We start from the raw sequence: 19,991 nt of genomic DNA, 5'->3' as shown, positions 1-19,991 counted from the left end.
AAAACAGTGTTGTTATTGTTATTACAAATCTGCAACTAAAAATAAGTAGAAATAAATTAAAATATAAATGTTATAAAAACGAAAATGAGAAATGTTGCCTTGGCAAATAACTGAAAGTTGAAGTATAATTACTGAAACTAAAAATAAAGCTAAATATATAACAAACAAAAAAAAGGGCAAAAAGGGACAAAAGAACAAAATTACTTTTAAAACAAAAATGAAAGAAAAAAAATACAACAATTAACAGCTTATTCAAAATATAATAAACACTATACTACTAAACTAATACTAAAGTACTTAAAAAGGTTAAAAAGCATGACTGATGTGTCTGGTTTGTTTGCCACACTAGAACGGAAGGTCAGTCTCATTCATACAACTGGGGGGGGGAGAAAATGGTATGACTTGTGAGTTTGAATAAGCCACGTCTCTGTCCCATTTCCCTTTCTCTTTCCATAAAAATGAACACACTTTAAAACACACTGAGAGTTTTCTGTACTTTTCCTTCTAGTGGGTGAAAAATTCAATGCAATGAAACAGAGGGAATTGGAGCAAATGTCTCTGCAGTGAACAAACGTCCCTGCATGTGCCGGCCCTGACGCCCAGCTCAATCCATCATTACTACACTAAATCATCTCTCTGTCAATAACACCACTGCAAAATATTACAGTCATGTGGATACTTATTTTTAATGACATTCAGCAGTCCCCTTGGGCTGATGGAGTGAGCGAGAAATACACAGAGAGAGAAAGAATGCATAGGTAGGCAAGACCATTTGGCAGAAAAGTGCTTAGCAGCTTGAAAAGATTTGAGATTGAGCGAGCAGTGGAAGTGTTAAATACTTAAGGAAGACTGTTATCTCCATGACAGATAATTGCTAGTTTGTTCAGTCAAAAATGTTTTAAGGATCTATGAAAGATCTTTGAGATTCTGGGAAACCCTGGAAAAAGTTTCCAGCAAGCTGGTGATTCCAACTCCATCATCTGGGTATAATTGCTCATTTAATATTAGAATAGGTTTTTGACATTCTCATTTATTACAAGAGCTCAATGCAACCTGAAATTCTAATCGTGTGTGTGGTCTGATATCAATGTCACGCCTCCTCAATAACTCAGACAGGGCAGTGTGCTTATCTTTCTTGACACTCAGATCAATCTTGCTTTTAATCCTGAACCCATTCGCAGTCTTTCTCACTTCAACTCCACACATCAAACACAAACATCAACATCCCTCCTGTGAATGTGCGTGTCTGTGTCCAATCAAGTCAAGGACACAGGATGGGGCTGGCTGATCTTCCAGAATCCACATTATACACCTCATATAGGTAGTAAGCAGTGCTGAGTGATGTTAAACACTCTTTATTTTCATAGAACTATAGTGTGAATAGACTGATATGCTGAGAATACGTATGAATATACAGTGAATTAAAATTCTATGCCTTTTTGGTTTCAGATTATGTATTACATTGTTTGTTTTGTATAATATTGTTATTTATATGAGGGGGGCTCAGGAAACCTTTGCAGGTGTTTTGAGTTGATTAGCTGATTGGCATGTCACCATATTCTAATTTGTTGAGATTTCACAATTTGAGTTGAATTACTGAAATAAATGAACTTTTCCACGACATTCTAATTTATTGAGATGCACCTGTATTATTATATATAATTAATACTTATATTCAGTAAGGATGCATTAAACTGATCAAAAGTGAGTAAAGACATTTGTTACAAAAGATTTATATTTCAAAATGTTCTTTTAAACTTCATATATATATATATATATATATATATATATAGATAGATAGATAGATAGATAGATAGATAGAGGAATACCATAAAAAAAGTTCTCAAAATTAAGCATCAAAATTGTTTTCAACATTCATAATAATGTTCCAGCATATTAGAATAATTTATCAAGGACCGTGTGACAATATTGTTTTGTATTATTTATTTATTTAATTGTATTTTGGATCACATAAATGCAGCCTTAGTGAATCTATCTATCTATCTATCTATCTATCTCTAGCCATAATATATAAATAACCATTCAAATATTTGAGGTCGGACAGATTTATTTATTTTTAAACTTAAAACATGTCCAGGTTATGGTATCAACTCAAGATTTCTTTCTTTTTTTTTTTTGTGAAAAAGAAAACAGTTCACACTGAGAAGGTTTGTTTGTAGAATAAAACTCTGAATTTATTCTGCTGATCTGTACATTGACAAGAGTACTCAGACTGCAGCACACACGTGCGTGCACACACACGCGCACACACACACACACACACGACTGATGTTAACCTGCAAAACCAGCTGTGCACAGGTGAGGAGTGCAACTGGTTCACGTGGAAACATTTGATTTCGCTTTCCATTGTCTTTCTATCCTTGTTCTCTGTTTGAGTCCCCGTAGAGTCAGACTCAAATATATATATATATATATATAGGTTTCTAGATATTTATTCAGCAGCAAGAATGAAGAGATGACAGACATGATAAAGACACAAAAAGTGAAATGAAAATGCAAAATGTTCCGATTTAAATGCAATATGATCAATTTCCGAACTCACTGTCTGGTCTTGAGGTCAGTTCATGAAGCCCATGACATATTTGCTTCACATGACGCAGAACTATCAAAAACGTCTCGACAGGAAAGTGTTCGCAAACAAAATCACACAGTTTGCCTTCAGTTGTCATGTTACATGCTCTAAATGAATCAACTGTCTGTATTAATAAAAAATGTCACAGATACCCACGACTGATTGTATTTTTGTGGACGGACTAATTTACGTTCCACTGAGTGGCAGTCGCTCAATGCACCCATATTTCTGAGACTGTTTTTGCTGGACTGAAACGCAAATTGGAGACTTTGTTCCCAAACAGTTCTTAACGACAACAACAAAGAGTTTCTTTGAGAGGGAACCACTTTGGCAAGTTAAGAAAAGCCTCTACAGTTAACATACTGCAAAATATCACCACCATCACCAAAAGTAAGACTACCATGTTAGTTGCACTGTATTTCTACAGTGGGATAGACTTTCACATTAACTGCTGAGGACCACATTGTGAGAGTCAACTGCCCAGTAATATTTAGGTAGATGGTTTGGATTATCAGGTTTCTTACTCCAGCATTAGGTTTGTATTGTACAATAAAAAAAGACAAGGTTATATGGCCACGGATAGATCCTGCGTGCACGGTTTTAATAGTCTGTTAATTTGGAACAGAGTATGTGAGGTAATTTGTTAGAGAGGTATGTCTTACTCGAAATATGAAAAACTAAATTTTTACGACATGCCGGATGCAATTCCTAAGATTTTATCTGATGCTTTATTTTTATCCCCAAATTCCTGCTGCTAGGAAATTAACATTAACCAGTTTTATTCATGCAAAGCGGAACGACCTCCAGAAAAGTAGAAAAATTAGCACCATCTGAGGTAAATAACACAGATTAGACAACCCATGCCTGCTGTAGCACCATCAATGGGATAAAAATGTAATTACTGCAAGGAAACACTATCTACTGCCACAGAAACATTAACACAGTTGTTAAGGGAGTAAAATACAATATCTGAAATGAATCTATACCATACAGACTGATATATATCTCTGAACGAGGTACGAGGGTGGCGAGACTGTCTTAGGAACACAGACGATGAGCAGCAATGAGGTAGGACTATATATATACACACACATACATACATATACACACACACACACACACACACACACACATAAATATATATATCTGAACGAGGTACGAGGGTGACGAGACAGCAATGAGGTAGGACTGTGACTCTACATGCTTGTTTTCAGACTAAGAATAACCTGAACTTGTGTTGTATCAAAAATACATTTCTTTCACTAGTAGAGCTGAGAAGAGTTTGTTAAATAAGACTGACTCTGAGTAGGGTTCTTTATTGTAATTGTGATCATGAAAAAAGTGACACAGCAACAGGAAGTTGCCGTTCTTGCTATAGCGGAATACTGGGCAGTTTTTGGAATTGCTGTGGCATGTGGGCAGGTCCTCAGCATTTGATTGACAACCTCAGAATGTAGGTTAGTGAAGCAGACCGAAGCAATACTAACTTTTTTTCTCCCCCAAGAACGTCCGCACACTACTTTTTTTGGCATCATAAAGAAGCAAAGTCAAGACCTTTTAAACGAAACAAGCCAAAATCATAATTTTAAGGGATAAATACATTTTTTTTTTTTTATCAAGACATTTTTTGTAAAAAACAAAAACAAAACAAAACTTCAAGTTAAGTTTTCATCTTTAAGTATCAACTTAAAAAAAAAAAAAAAAAAAAAAGTAAGATTTTTCAATCTGAACAATATAGCCATATCCATTATCTAAAGCTTAATTCTCTTTTGATACAGAACAGAAAACAACATAAATCAGACAACGAAGATGTCGACAGCACAGCAACACCTTGTAAAATCAGTAAAAATATATTCCGGCTGTTTCTTTCCTGTTGGTTTAGCTTAGATAACTGTGGACAACCTTAGCAGGGGCTGTTTTTGTGCAAGTTCATACTTATAAGACTTATATCAAAAACTGTCCGTTGCCGAGATTCCACTTTGGCTTATTTTCAACAGAACGACACAAACCCCCAACACACATTCAGACTGGACGAAACTCATTTGACACAACCAAACATCTCTTGGACAATACGCAGAGAACAACTCAGATGATATGTTGATCCCTCATGCGCTTTGCACCGGACTTGCCGTTTTCCACAGGCAGAGACCAGCTCAAAGCTAAGCACCGCTATTACACAGTCACTGAAAGCATAGGCACCAGCCTCACCACAGTCTCCCAGAAGAGAAAAACACAGCCTCTGTGAGGCTACTGCTTCGCTTTTGTAGCCTTTTAGACTATAAATACTGTACATGATTGTATTTAAAAGTCGGATTTTCCCTGATGGGTTCACTGGTTTGATCTCACAACTGTAGAAACTTTAAATTTTTAATTTTCCTCGGATCTCAACAGCTCCTTGCCCGAATTTAGTCTCGGAGCAGCAGCGAGGCAAAACAACAACAAAAAACAAAACAAAAACAAAAGAGCAATACATAACGCTATAGTCTTTTTCAAGGCAACGATTTCACTAGTAAATCTCCACATAAAAAGTATGACCACATGGACCGATGATAAAGTTTTGCTATCATTCAACCTCTGCACACCTAAAACTGTCATTTTCCAGTATACCCACACAGTACGTACGCTCATTATGGAACATCAAATATTCAATAAGTGTGGCAATACATATCACACAATACAGGAAATATCTACAGGAAAAAAAAGAAGAGAAAGACTTTCAGTGGAACAAAAGAACCTTATTACAATCTGTCCTCTCTCGTAATTGCCTTGACATATTGGAGGTACGTCGCTGTAAGAAAGAAAAAAAGGAATCGCTTTCACATGCTCGAGAGAATGAGAAACAAATGGCTGCTAAACTGCTATTGAGTGGCAGAAAACTGATAGCTGATTCAGGTTTTCTTGTGAATGTCTTTTCACAAGCATTGTTAAATGTTTATGTTGACTTCTTTTTTTAATTGGCTTGGGTAAATCACAACAAAGTAGCCAACATTGATGGATTTTTATACCTTTTTTTTTTCTCCTTAGGATTAAAGTGCTACGCTGTCAAAGATGGACAATGACTTCCTCGGAACGGAAAGGCGGGCGACGGCTGCCTCTCGACGGAAATGACTCCAAATGAAATGATAGTCCATAACAAATGACTCACAGTGAGGTGAAATTTATAAATTGAAGTTCTTGAAGCATCGAGATACCTGCGGTAAAAAAAAATCCATGATAGTATCAATTTAAGATATGGGTTTCTGTCATTAGAGATGATGTATTCGTGAAGAGCCCTGCATTCTTTGAGAAATATGAGTACCCAGGATCTACGTTAATATCGAAACGTCACATATACACTGTAAAAGTAGAAATTATAATAAACTATATATAACATTGTCTGACTCGATTTTGAACCAGCTTAGTGAGATAAGGTGCAGCCTGGATGCAAACGATGAAATGTTCATAAACATGAGAATATATTCCAAATATACACTGAAATTTTCTCCCCACTAATAAATGTACTTGATTTTTTTAAAAAGAGAGAGAATAAGAAGTAGGGAGGCTTTTGCGAGGCAGATCTGTGGTTAATTCACAGTAAGCGATATGGCATCACAGTCAAGAACCCAAATCTGCAAGAGGGTCTTTATTTCTAAACGTTTTGTGATGAAAATAAAGACGGCAAAGGACTAAAGTGTGGATGGCATGGCTCATTTTAAGTTGTCACGATATCTTATTTCCTCCCCTAATGAGTGCACCCTCTACAGGTGGGCTGAAGTTGAGACCCTGCTGTTGGTAAGACCAGAAGGATGAGGCTAATGTGTAACTCCCGAGCACTGCTGACAGTTTTACCCCACATCCACACATGGCGCCTGGCATCTCTCCACACTCACACCAAAGTGCAGTTAACGCAATATCAGCTCATATTACAATCACAGCTTGCTATAAAACGGAGAACACAGTTCCCAATGATTGCCAGCTGGAAAAAGGCCCTGCAGCCCAGCTCTGATTTCCACTTATCCTCCGTTCCAAGTGCAATTTACGGCTGGTAAAAGGTCTTAGGTGGTCTCCATCTCTGCAGACCCGATAATACAATAACTCCTGTCCCATGGCTAGTCCATCAAGTACACTGAAATCAAATTGGATGTGCTCTTATTGTTTACAAGAATCGTTATTTGATACTTTATGTCATTTTTACTGCATTGTTGTCAACTCTGGTGCTTTTGTACACAACAAGACATCTCCAATAATAAGAATTTATGTATATTTCAAAATATGGCATTAAAATACTTTCTTCAGAGTTGAATCAGACAAAATGTATTTATAAAGTGTATCTGAATTACTGGAGGCATTTTCTTCAGGCCCCAAATTTTACCCAATGCATTCAAAAGGTCAGTAAGATTTTTTTTTTTTAAAGAAATAAATACTTCTATTCAGCAAAAATATTTATATTTTAAATAGATGTAGATTTTTAAAAACTTTTTATTCCTCAATGAACCCTGAAAAAATGTATCACAGTTCACACAAAAATATTAAGTTTCACAATTGTTTTCAATATTGTTAACAGTAGCAATTGTTTCTTGAGCAACCAAATCAGCATATTAGAATGATTTCTTAGGGATCATGTGACACTGAAGACCGGAGTAATGGCTGCTGAAAATTCAGCTCTGTCATCACAGGAATAAACGACATTTTAAAATGTATTAAAATAGAAAACAGTCATTTTAAATTGTAATAATATTTCACAAATTTACAGTTTTTACTGTATTTTCTTTTAAAAACATAAAGGAAAAAAAATCTTACTGACTCCAAACTTTTGAACAGTAGTGTAAGTGACTTGAATACAAGTCATCGTAATTACAACTTCTACACCACAGGGATTTCCCAACAGGACTTGAAGGCATAGTCTAAAGCAAACATAAGAAGTCTACTGATGATCGTAAAAAGTCTAAATTTAACTTTTAAGAGCAATTTGATCACCTTTTTGTGGCTTACCTCCAAAGAAACGCTGCTAATTCATCTTCCAGGACAACTGTTTAGCACCACTGACTACATGCGACCTTTCCACCCCTAACAACAATCTAGAACAAGAACAGACCATCAGTAGTCATCTCAGGAAAGCAATTAACGGGAGCAATTAGGCCTAGATTGATTAATTAAATCAATCGTTCATTAAGATGACGCAGAGTGTGACCCTGTTTAAAAGTGCAACTCTTTATGTTAAGTACCTTTAGCAGATGGTCCCTGTGAAGTGACCTACCCCCCCTTAAGACTCCGACACTAAGCCAGCATTTATGACACCTCGCAAACATCCTCCTGAAACGAGAACACTTTTTCAGAAGGGAAACCTCTTTAGTACATTAGGACATGTTCTGACACAGAACACAAGCTGATGTGCCAAACACATTTTTCTCTCACACGATTTAAAGGATCGCTCCTGTCTATCAGGCATAATATCCGACCCACCCCGAGATCCCCCATTAAAGCTTACAAAAACCCGCCCCATTCACTCACAGAATGCACACCAGCATGCTAAGGCAGTGCGGAGAGAGCTAAAACTGTCAGACAGGCTGTAAAACAGGGTCTACGAGAGTAAAAGACAGAGAGGTCTTGGGAGGGCATCAGCGGAAATCTCAATTGGCAGCGCCGGTGATTATGTGCACCTTGTTCACCAGAAGTCCTTGAGGAGTAGAATGAGCTATAGTGACAACTTCATCGCCCCCTACAGACCGTCATAGGGGAAGTTCTCCATCTTCACCGTCTGCTGGATGAGAAGCTTGGACTCTCGTCGTTCCTCGTTCTTGATAGATTTATTGATATCCATGATCTTTTCGCAGATGTATTTGTTCACTTTGGATAATCGCTGGGTGATCTCTGCGCTGTCAGCTGTTTCTTGAGACACACGATCATACAGACACTCTGGAACGAAATATTAAGACTAGAAATTAGCAAAGAAAACAGAATTTTTTTCCCTTGCCCATCTTGTTTTTCCTTCTAATTTCAGTTTTTTTGTTTGCATTTTAAAAATATTTAAGTTCAACTTATTTAAATACCACATTAGTTGCTGCTGTGATATTGAAATCGTTACTGGTTCTGGAAGCTAAAATTCGTTTAACAATAACAATTCTTCAAATTATAAAACTTCTATTAACAAAACCAGAAATATAACCCCAACCTAATCTTTCATTTAATTTTAATAACAATTATTTTTAAAGTTAGTGTGTTTACCTCTAACAATTTTGAGCTTGCTTGGTGAGAGCGGTGGTTTGGGCAGGGCATCTTTCTTCTTCTTCGTAGCGACGCCAGTCACGCTGCGGTTCTTCAGGGTTTCCGTGCCCCAGATCATCACCGCCAGGTTTTTGGTGAATTTCGAGTCTCCCTGTGTCCGCTGTAGCTGGTGCCACTTCTCCTCCTCCACCCAAATCCCTCCACCCAAGTGCACCTGCAGGAGACACACACTTCTTCAAATATGCCTAATATACAAACTATCACAGACAAGATTTTGCTTTGTGTCTGAGACATGGTAGCTTTCCCTTCACAATGAATAAAACAGCTCTGTTTATGGAGGATGAAATGCAACATTCTGTGTTAATTCAGATTCAAGCTTGTTAACAGCTTTTGCGTTGGATGTTGTACAGTTGTGCCTACAAGTTTACATAAACCTTGCACGATAGAGAAATATAAAACTATACATCTAAAATTGATGATTATGCCTATAGAAACCATACATTTCAAGTTAATTCCAAAATACAAATATATACGAGGGCTGTCCGGAAAGTTTCCAGCCATGTAATATGAAAAATAGAGACATTTTTCAAAGAAGATACAAGATAACAAGAAACATTGTAAATAGGACAATAACGCCTCAGTCCCCTTCAAAGTAGGCACCTTGGGACCTCACACAGGTCTCCCAGCGTCCCTTCCACTGTTCAAAAAAATCTGTGATTATTTTTTATATATATATATATATATGTATTATTACTGTCTGCATTATATTATGTTATATCACAAGGGCTTTATCAAGGTAATACTAAATAAAAAAACTAAATACATTTTCATGATCCCTATTATTATTATAAAAAAAAAAACAAAAAAAAAACTTTTGACCAATGATTATCCATGACCTTTTATAGATGCTTGCAAGCCAAGTTTTACTACTCAAGAGCAATAATTAGCTGATGAAATATTTTAGCACAAAGCATAACTAGAAAATATATAATCATTATTGAAATTACTTTTGACAAATTATCCATGACTGCAGGAACCCTGTCCAGTGAAGGTCCTGGTGTTTTTTTGTGTTTTGTGGTATGCAACGACACAAACCCTGCCGCATACCCTCTGAGACCTAGGTACCGACAACCACATATGAGAGACGCGTCACACATAAATTCAGCGGCGAGGTGTCTGGGTTCATTAAATGCAGTAATGCGTTTTGACAAATGCCAGACGAGAGTGTTGACTTTTAAGCCACACTGTGGAGGACACAGCCCAACAAGCCATCAGGTGGATTGATGGGCAGCTGGTGAGTAACAGCTGAGGTATTGTGCCTTCTGCTTTGTCACCCTGAGCAGTCTTCAGGCTCAGATCCAGCAGCTTTTCCCCAATGCAACTAATGTGCTTTAGGCCCTGGTCCAGCAGACAAGCTTTTCGCTTCTCTTAACTTAGAGGAGATTTGCTTTTCTACGGCTACCTGTCACTCAGGGCAATTCCTGTGGTACAAATAATTAATGCCGGATATGTGTGCGTATGTGGGCCTAATTTGCTTTTGTTCTTCACGCTTGAACTGAGAACCCTTTCAGCATGTAACACAAATTCCCCCGTCATGCAAGGCAGGCGGAAAAACGCAAAACGAGGACCCGATGTCTGCTAACAGGGCTCAAAATTACAGCAAGCATTCTGGTTAAAAGGCCCTTTGAGACTGATGGGGGGGAAGGTTGTAGAAGGGATTTCGCTAGTCAATTAGACAAACCCAACCACTGCAAAACATTAAAAGAAACACTGAATTGCGCTAACATGAGGAGCATCCGAACCACTGAATTGTCTTGTTTATACAACAAGAGTGGCTGGAATACTGTCTGTTTTGAACTAATGACCAAAGTCAAGTCACGATAGCCGTGAATAATGCCTGTATCGATCAAGTAAATATCAACGATGACCATAACTTTGGAAGGTCTCATCACAATTGACACGCCATTATTTAATAAATAAATACAATGAGGTGTAAGTTTATATATACATATAATATCGTTCAAAAGTTTGGGGTCAGTAAGATGTTGAAAACAGCTGTGCTGCTTATTATAGTGAAAACGTGATAACTTTTTTTCCTGACTCTTTAATGAATAGAATGTTTAAAAGAACAGCATACATTTTAAAGAGACATCTTTTGTAAGATTTCTTAAAAATCTTAATTGTCACTTTTGATCAACTTAACGCATCTTTGGTGAATAGAAGTATTAATTTCTTTCAAAAACAACTAAAAACATACTGACTGCAAACTTTTAAATGGTAGTGTATGGGCTGCTTTTCTGCTAAAAAGGCTAGAATAAAGTGAGATTGGGCGTCATGACTTTAAGGGTTGTTTAAGAATCAGAAAAACTGAAAATTGAAAAGACAGTAAAAACACACACAGGATTACATACTTTTCCATCATTGAAGGTGTAGACGGTTCTCGGGGATGGGGAGTGGGTGGAGCTAGTGTTGGCTTCCTCTTGACACACCTCCTGTGGTTCACTGACCGGCTCCACCACCTCTGCTTTGATTGTCTGTGTGCCATTGTCGTGCATCGGCTCTGTATGAAGCAAAGCAAAACACTGCTCACTGTTCAGTGAAGCACAGTTTAACAGAAGAAAGATGAGTGTAATCCTGAGAAAGTGTTGACGGCAGACGTTCCCCTCTCTCTAATGACAGTTTTGAAATCAGTCCAGTGTGGCCGCAGTAAGTCCTGACCCCCGCTCCCTTTGGAGCGCTGCCTGAAACATGGCTCTCCCATGCCTCAAGACAACCGGGTCATTTTAGCTCAGTAAGCTGGCCGCACTAAGCTCTAATGTATCTGTTGAGTTTTAATATCGGTCAGTGCACTGCACGTCTGACCCTAAAGAACCCTGGCCGGTCTAATCTTCAGCCTGCTCCACCAGCTCGCTCCAGACAGTCTGTTTCGCACCCCCCCACACACACACAGGCCTGAGCGCTCTGAACACTATGTCCTCTTTAAGCAGCCTGTACTGTAGTCTTCATCTGAGTGAATTATCAGTCCCTGCAGCTCAGAACTATGTGGAAAATGTAATAACATTAAAAATGTTAAAATTAATGCCGGATATGTGTGCGTTTGTGTAAGGGCCTAATTTGCTTTTGTTCTTCACGCTTGAACTGAGAACCCTTTCAGCATGTAACACAAATTCCCCCGTCATGCAAGGCAGGCGGAAAAACGCAAAACGAGGACCCGATGTCTGCTAACAGGGCTCAAAATTACAGCAAGCATTCTGGTTAAAAGGCCCTTTGAGACTGATGGGGGGGAAGGTTGTAGAAGGGATTTCGCTAGTCAATTAGACAAACCCAACCACTGCAAAACATTAAAAGAAACACTGAATTGCGCTAACATGAGGAGCATCCGAACCACTGAATTGTCTTGTTTATACAACAAGAGTGGCTGGAATACTGTCTGTTTTGAACTAATGACCAAAGTCAAGTCACGATAGCCGTGAATAATGCCTGTATCGATCAAGTAAATATCAACGATGACCATAACTTTGGAAGGTCTCATCACAATTGACATGCTGTTATTTAATAAATATATAGAATGAGGTGTTAGATATACATAATATATACTACCGTTCAAAAGTTTGGGGTCAGTAAGATGTTGAAAACAGCTGTGCTGCTTATTATAGTGAAAACGTGATAACTTTTTTTCCTGACTCTTTAATGAATAGAATGTTTAAAAGAACAACATACATTTTAAAGAGACATCTTTTGTAAGATTTCTTAAAAATCTTAATTGTCACTTTTGATCAACTTAACGCATCTTTGGTGAATAGAAGTATTAATTTCTTTCAAAAACAACTAAAAACATACTGACTGCAAACTTTTAAATGGTAGTGTATGGGCTGCTTTTCTGCTAAAAAGGCTAGAATAAAGTGAGATTGGGCGTCATGACTTTAAGGGTTGTTTAAGAATCAGAAAAACTGAAAATTGAAAAGACAGTAAAAACACACACAGGATTACATACTTTTCCATCATTGAAGGTGTAGACGGTTCTCGGGGATGGGGAGTGGGTGGAGCTAGTGTTGGCTTCCTCTTGACACACCTCCTGTGGTTCACTGACCGGCTCCACCACCTCTGCTTTGATTGTCTGTGTGCCATTGTCGTGCATCGGCTCTGTATGAAGCAAAGCAAAACACTGCTCACTGTTCAGTGAAGCACAGTTTAACAGAAGAAAGATGAGTGTAATCCTGAGAAAGTGTTGACGGCAGACGTTCCCCTCTCTCTAATGACAGTTTTGAAATCAGTCCAGTGTGGCCGCAGTAAGTCCTGACCCCCGCTCCCTTTGGAGCGCTGCCTGAAACATGGCTCTCCCATGCCTCAAGACAACCGGGTCATTTTAGCTCAGTAAGCTGGCCGCACTAAGCTCTAATGTATCTGTTGAGTTTTAATATCGGTCAGTGCACTGCACGTCTGACCCTAAAGAACCCTGGCCGGTCTAATCTTCAGCCTGCTCCACCAGCTCGCTCCAGACAGTCTGTTTCGCACCCCCCCACACACACACAGGCCTGAGCGCTCTGAACACTATGTCCTCTTTAAGCAGCCTGTACTGTAGTCTTCATCTGAGTGGTTTATTAGTCCCTGCAGCTCAGAACAATGTGGAAAATGCAACGATAACATCAAAATCATTAAATTATTAGGGCTGCCAATTTAACATGCTAATTTAGTACAATTAATTATAGAGATGCTAAAAAAAAACATAATAAATGCAATGGCCAAAGACAGTCTAGCATTTTTACATGCACAAAAAAAGTGTCTTGTAGATTGCAAAATGGATTGCTGTGGACTGCAGGAGGATAGACTTATATTTAATAATATGAAATTACAATATAATACAATATATTGACTAAAGTCACTTTTTGTAAAGTCTATTCAACGTTTTCATCCGCAATGATATAATGACTACGAATTATCTTCATTTGGAGGCTATCCTCAGCAAATATTGATGTATGCGATTAATTTGATTAAGTTAATTAATACCATAATTACATGACATAATTAATGACTTGATATGCTGAATATTAAGTAAGAACTTGCTATGCTAAATAATTATCAAATTAATCAAATGATGAACACTTTAATTGACTGACAGCCCTAGAAATTACACAAGAGCACATTTAAATTGCTGTCTGAAGATGTAGTAAGTCCTAGATCTTGTCTTCAGTGAATTGGACACTAAATATGTCACTCACTATTGCCTACTTAAAGCTGACAAGGAATTGCTGCTTTTGTACTAAGTGTAAAAACAGCTCTATGAAGCCTTAAAAAATGCTAACCAGCAAAACTGCATTGTAAAGCAAGCATTTTAAAATGGATAGTCCTGACTATACTAATCAGAAAATCAATGTCAAGGCCTGTTCAGTATGAATTTACAATACAGATGCATTTTAAGGGTTTAGGTTTTAATCAAAACACTGAACTTCTATGATTCAGAGAACAATCAAAATTCTGAATCAGATTCGAACAGATCTGTTCAATGATTTTGGTGCAAGTATTTTACATTTGCATACTGTTTCGTTGAATCAGCATTGATCTGCCGATATGTATGATTCATGCAAATCTCACCGCTGCCAAGCCTCACGAGCAGGACGTCCTGCAGACGTCGATTGAAATCACGCAGCTCCTTGACTTCGGTCAGCAGACTGCCATACTCCTTGAGCTTCTTGGCCTGTTGGAGCAGCTGCCTGCGTGTGCGCTCCAGTTCCTGCTGCAGGTGTCTCATTTCCTCTTCCTGCTGCTTGTAGCTGTGCACCAGCTCCTCGTATAGGACACGAGGCACCACGGCCTCGTCTTGCTCTTCCTCTTCCTCTGTTGTGAGTCTGTCCAGCTCCTCTCCCTCTGTGCATGAGTTGACAGCGTTCCTCTCCAGCCGTGCCACCACTGCAGCCAGGCTTTTTGAGGAGTTGGAACTTGCCCGATGCTGTTCCTGTGACTGGACCTGCATCACAACATTGAGCATCTTGACCAGTGCAAATTGCGTACAAGGAAATAATAATATACTATTTATTTTTTTATCTACCTTTCTCCAGAGTTAAGTTTTAACTCCCACACCTAATGAGAATCTTTCAGCTTACAAAATACACTAAGGGTAGTCAAGCTAGATTAAAAAATAAATAAATAAAAATTAATGAGTAATCTTTTGATCTTTTCAATTTATTGAAAATGAACACCACAGCACTGTGACGTCACATGGATGCATGGACACCTGACTCTCCAAACAGCTTCTCGCAAAGCTTGTAGCTCATAGCTTTTTTTTTTTAGTGTGTGTGTGTGTATATATATCTTTTTAAATGTATTACTATAGATTATATATAACAAAAAAATCTACTCCACTTTCCCCACTGTAAACTATGATGGTTTAAAATTGTAATATTAAGTGATGAGGTCAAACTTTAACGCTTAGATCAAATCTGTTTCAACTAACCAAATTTGTAGGGCAGAGTTCACAAAACTTGAACTTTAATACACAAAATCCTACTCATATGCTTACATTCACATGGGTATGAATGGAAGAACACAACGTCTAGTAAAGTTCCTTTCCTTTTATAGCATGGTTGGAATAAAACTGTTGGAATAAAACAGAACTTGAAAAGCTGGACTGCTCTACAGTATAATAATCATATAGTATCAATACACACGAAAATACATACTGATTTTATTGTATAAAATTAAAACTAATTTAATTTTAAAACTAATAAAACTATCACTGATAACAAAAAAAAAAATCACTTACTGGACCAAACATTGCTAAATCTTTAATATTTAATGTCACTTAAGAGAGCTAAACTGGCTCATGAAAATTCAGTTCAGAGCTGAACTGGCTCATATGTTCTGTGAAATGAAAATTATACACCAACTTTGTTTATATTAAAAACCAAGCTCACACTAAGTTATTAAGGAACACACAAAGCTGGGTCGTAAACTTAATGGACTGCACAATTAAGAAGTCATGGCACTAAAATGAAACACAGCAAGCCCAACGATGAGCAAAACACATGGCCTTTTTGGTATCTTGCTAAAACTGTCAGATTAAACTGAAACATTTGAAATATCAGGACTAATTCCATAAGTGTCAAAACATGTTCTAGTATTTTGTCTTGTTTTGCTTGCGGAATATAAAATACACTCTTAATATCAGTAGAAAATCCCCATTGAGCCATAGCTGATCTGTTCACATGTTCCCCATCTACAAATCCAGACCAGTAACAGAAAGCCTGCAAATGTCTTACAGTCTTCCAAATCTTAAAACCTTTCTTAAAAACCTATATACCAACCTTTTTATATCTAAGGGGCATTCTCTCCTCACCAAAATGATTCTCCACTGTGTTCCTGTTCGACACCTTGGGTATTTTCATCTTCTTTTGCATAATACTGTGCTCAAATTCCTCAATGCTTTCTAAAAAAAGAGGAGGGGGAACAAGTCAGAGACGCAAATAATATTTCATCTCTTTGCTCTGAAATGATACGGTTAAAACAAGGACACATCAGCAAGAGAATATTTTATGAGTTTGGCGGGGAAGTTTCCCAGTTACCTTGTAATGACACAGATGACTAGCTATTGTTGCAATAAACTATTAATGGAGTGTTTAACTTTGCAAAGCGACGTTGATGGTACAGCATCAATATGGTTTTGACAGGCGGGGTCGTCACAGCTGTCAATGTGTGATGCAGTGTAGTAACCAAGGCCACTTGGAGAAGACAGACCATATAAATGTGCCTACTTAACAACCCCTTATCATGTCAAGTGGAAAATGCCCTCAATCATCATTTTAAGATCTTGAATGTTAACTAGGTATTAAAAGTTTTACATTGGCCAGGTATGAGAGATGAGCCTCAAGGTCGGCCACAACAGATTGCAGACAGCTTAAGTTCAAGCAAACTGATTTAAAAGCTGTACAGGACTCCAGACCTCGGTCCCTAACAAGATCAGGGTTGTAAGACCAGGTTGAGCCACACATGTAAATTAGTTATATATCTAAATAGTCGTGGCTGAAGAGTGGCTGGAGGTTTTCATAACTTGAGCTGAAGCAGGAAGTGCCACATGATAACAGATGTGCCACCAGCACTGATTTAAACCACACATAACTCTCTGACAAAGTTATGCTGGCTATAATTTAACAGTACAATATACTGACGTAAGGTTTCAAGCAAATTGAAGGGCGTAAAAATAAAAATGAAACAAAATAAGCCTTACCTGGCTAGCTGATGTGATGACAGTAACCTAGCTGCTTGAGCTAAAAACAAACAGTTACTATTCTGAAATGTCTGGTTATCATATCGGCTTTTTCTGTATCTTTATCAGTTTAGAAAGCCTGTTAGTGTTACAGTGATTGTATCCGCGATTTAGCTTTTATGCACCGCCGATAAATGAAGGAAGCGTTAGCAGCAAGCTAACAATCGCTTAGCATCCTGAGCCTATCTGCATTAAAACCCTTTTCTTTCGTTTCTACTTTCACGAACTTATTCAGACGTTTTCGACACGCAGTTCCTATAGTTTATATTCAGACTGCTGTGCTTGTCAAGCACAGACATTATTACATCTCTCTATTACACAAACCCCGCAATCACGATGAGCTAAAAACACCAGAGCAATCAAGAAGACATCAAATCTATGACATTCTCCTTCTATATCCATTTAACACATCAAAACACTCAAATTATATATTTAATTTTCTCTTAACACCCCAATACATGCGTGTTAAAGCATGTTCATGCAGGTCATATCATATTAAAATAATAATTTGTATAACTTCTCATATTACGCCATAAATATGCTTCATGCACATGCAAATATGATTTATATTAAAGTTGCATGACATTTCTGATGAACCGTTAAGCTTTTATACACTGTAGCATGCGTGTTACTGTTATTTATGAAGGTTATTATTATAGTTAATAAGAAGAGAAGAGCAGAACTCACCTGCCAGGGCGAGGATGTGTGCTTTGGCAGGCTGGCCTGCGCCTCCCAGCACCACATACACCTTCTGATCATCAAAATCTCTTTTGTGCACAGGCTGGAAAAAAGAAATGTAACTCTCTAAATACCTTGCAAAATAAATTGATTAACCCTTCAGGTTTAATTTATGTTATAATTAGCTTTTATTTATTTTGGAGCTTTATATATATATATATATATATAATAGAAAAAAACATTAATAATGATAATAATAATTGCAGTGATACAGTAGTATAAAACAAGATAGTATCATAATAATAGTAATATATTTCAGATTTCTGAAATATGATGTATTTAAATTCCAGAGGGAGTTTCATAATTATTAACAGGGGCGGATCTAGAAAATTATTTTTAGGGTGGCAAGGGGGTGGCATGAGGACTGTGAAGGGTGGCAACACCAAAGCAAACAATCATTCAATCATCTATACTTAATCTATAGTCAGCGTCCAATCACCAATGGCCCATGTGCATGATTAGCGATCTAACTGAAATTAATCTCATGATGTGGTTTTTACAGTAAAGTCCAACTTGAATCTTCACTGAAAGTTTGATGGTTTGATTAAACAAGTCAGAAAAAGCCCTATAAACATGTTTACTCTCATTAGCTATGTGATCATAATATATGTGGTGTAAGTGTGGAAAAATCTCTTTTGTGCACAGGCTGGAAATCTTTCACGTCTGACACAGGTAACGCGTAGCACATGTCATCCTCCAAGAAACGCACGAAAGCGTACATTATTTTTGCTCTTTGGTACCTGCTCTTTGGGATAGGGCTTGACAGTTTCCCTCAAAAAAGATATTAAAAAACACATATAAACACAAAGAGGGGGGATACAGTGGGGAGGCCTCTGCGATCGACTGCTTCTGTCTGGCTGGTGCGTATCAGTTGAGGAAATGCAGAGCCTGGTCGACAGTAAAGTCCAACTTGAATCTTCACTGAAAGTTTGATGGTTTGATTAAACAAGTCAGAAAAAGCCCTATAAACATGTTTACTCTCATTAGCTATGTGATCATAATATATGTGGTGTAAGTGTGGACTTATATTCAACATTTTATATTTAGACAAATTGCATGTCATAGGATGTCAAATTCAAATGAATGTGAAGATATCATTTGCAGCTCAAAATTTTATCTGAACTATTTATCTCAAGGCTCTTTCATTTTTATAATTTATAATTATGTCTAATAATGCTGGCAGTTTAAATGTTTGTTTTATTATTCGACCACAATGGTAAATAAGTGTCTTATAGACATTTTTTAAATATATGTTATCTTGAAAAATACAAATAAAACTGTCTTTTCATTTTAAATGGATAGCAATATATTTAATAATTTCTGGCAACTTGAAAATATGTTTTATTGGGGTCTATTAAAAATTAAATGTTTAATGATATACATTTCACTGTACACTGATTATATGACACTATACTGTCAGTACACCATACTTATACAAATGAACTAAATCCATGCATTTATTTGCATTCAAAGAGATGGCAACTGATAGAAAAAATGGGATTAAAAGGTCCCTTATCCTGTGCCCCTCTAGTAAGATTCTGGCTCCCTCTAGTGGACAAAATTAAATATCTTCATCTTTCAGTTGAAATGGCTGTTAGTTTAGAATTTGCATCATAAATGCATTAGAGAGTAAATTCACCTTTGATGCTTGGACCCTTAACGACAAAATATCAATATCCAGGGCACCAAGACACTGTCTATTAAACACTGAACACATTCTAATGTCTCTATACGCAAAAAGTTTATTAGGCTACTTGGATGATATATAAATCACAGGTTTAGTGCTTTCTTATTAAGTAGGAATGTCAGTAGGCATAATGAAAGGTCAAACAGAACACGCAAGCAATAGCGACCACCTAAGAAAAGACCTTGTCAATTAGCCAACAGGAAGTTCTTTCAAAAATGTCAGTCTAGTTAAGATTAGACTAGATCGGGATCATTTTATTTTGTCGGATGTCAAATGTAGGCTATCCATGATGATGTGGAGCGCGCTCGGATAAGTATTCACGTGGACACGTCGCAAGTCAAAACAAACGATGAGAAGCATTGTGGAAAATAATATTGTATATAATAATGGAACAACAGTCCATTTGTTTGTGAATTGGGCTACCTGGCTACACTGGTTGTGCTAGTGTTTCTGACTCACCAAAAAGAAGCCGTTCGTAAGAGTAATGAAGTTGACTACAGCGCGAGCAG

The 19,991-nt window shown here is 37.4% G+C and overlaps 1 protein-coding gene across 1 annotated transcript in view; it reads right to left on the bottom strand.

Annotated features, from left to right (window-relative positions):
• Positions 1-5,538: 5,538 nt before the first annotated feature.
• Positions 5,539-19,991, bottom strand: part of LOC107757978 (BEN domain-containing protein 5-like) — a 152,493-nt gene continuing 138,040 nt past the window's right edge. Inside the window, exons 5-10 of the mRNA XM_016575598.1 lie at positions 16,099-16,220; positions 14,390-14,762; positions 12,792-12,940; positions 8,798-9,011; positions 7,565-8,488; positions 5,539-5,784 (exon numbers count right to left, since the gene is read on the bottom strand). Coding sequence (XP_016431084.1) covers positions 8,292-8,488; positions 8,798-9,011; positions 12,792-12,940; positions 14,390-14,762; positions 16,099-16,220 — 1,055 coding nt within the window. The 3' untranslated portion in view covers positions 5,539-5,784; positions 7,565-8,291. The remainder of the gene's footprint in view (positions 5,785-7,564; positions 8,489-8,797; positions 9,012-12,791; positions 12,941-14,389; positions 14,763-16,098; positions 16,221-19,991) is intronic.

The sequence above is a fragment of the Sinocyclocheilus rhinocerous genome, unplaced genomic scaffold (assembly GCF_001515625.1).
Source record: "Sinocyclocheilus rhinocerous isolate Xijiao unplaced genomic scaffold, SAMN03320098_v1.1 scaffold1314, whole genome shotgun sequence".
Taxonomy (NCBI): domain Eukaryota; kingdom Metazoa; phylum Chordata; class Actinopteri; order Cypriniformes; family Cyprinidae; genus Sinocyclocheilus; species Sinocyclocheilus rhinocerous.
The sequence above is the reverse complement of the archived record's forward strand: the minus strand, read 5'-3'. Positions and strand labels throughout refer to the sequence as shown.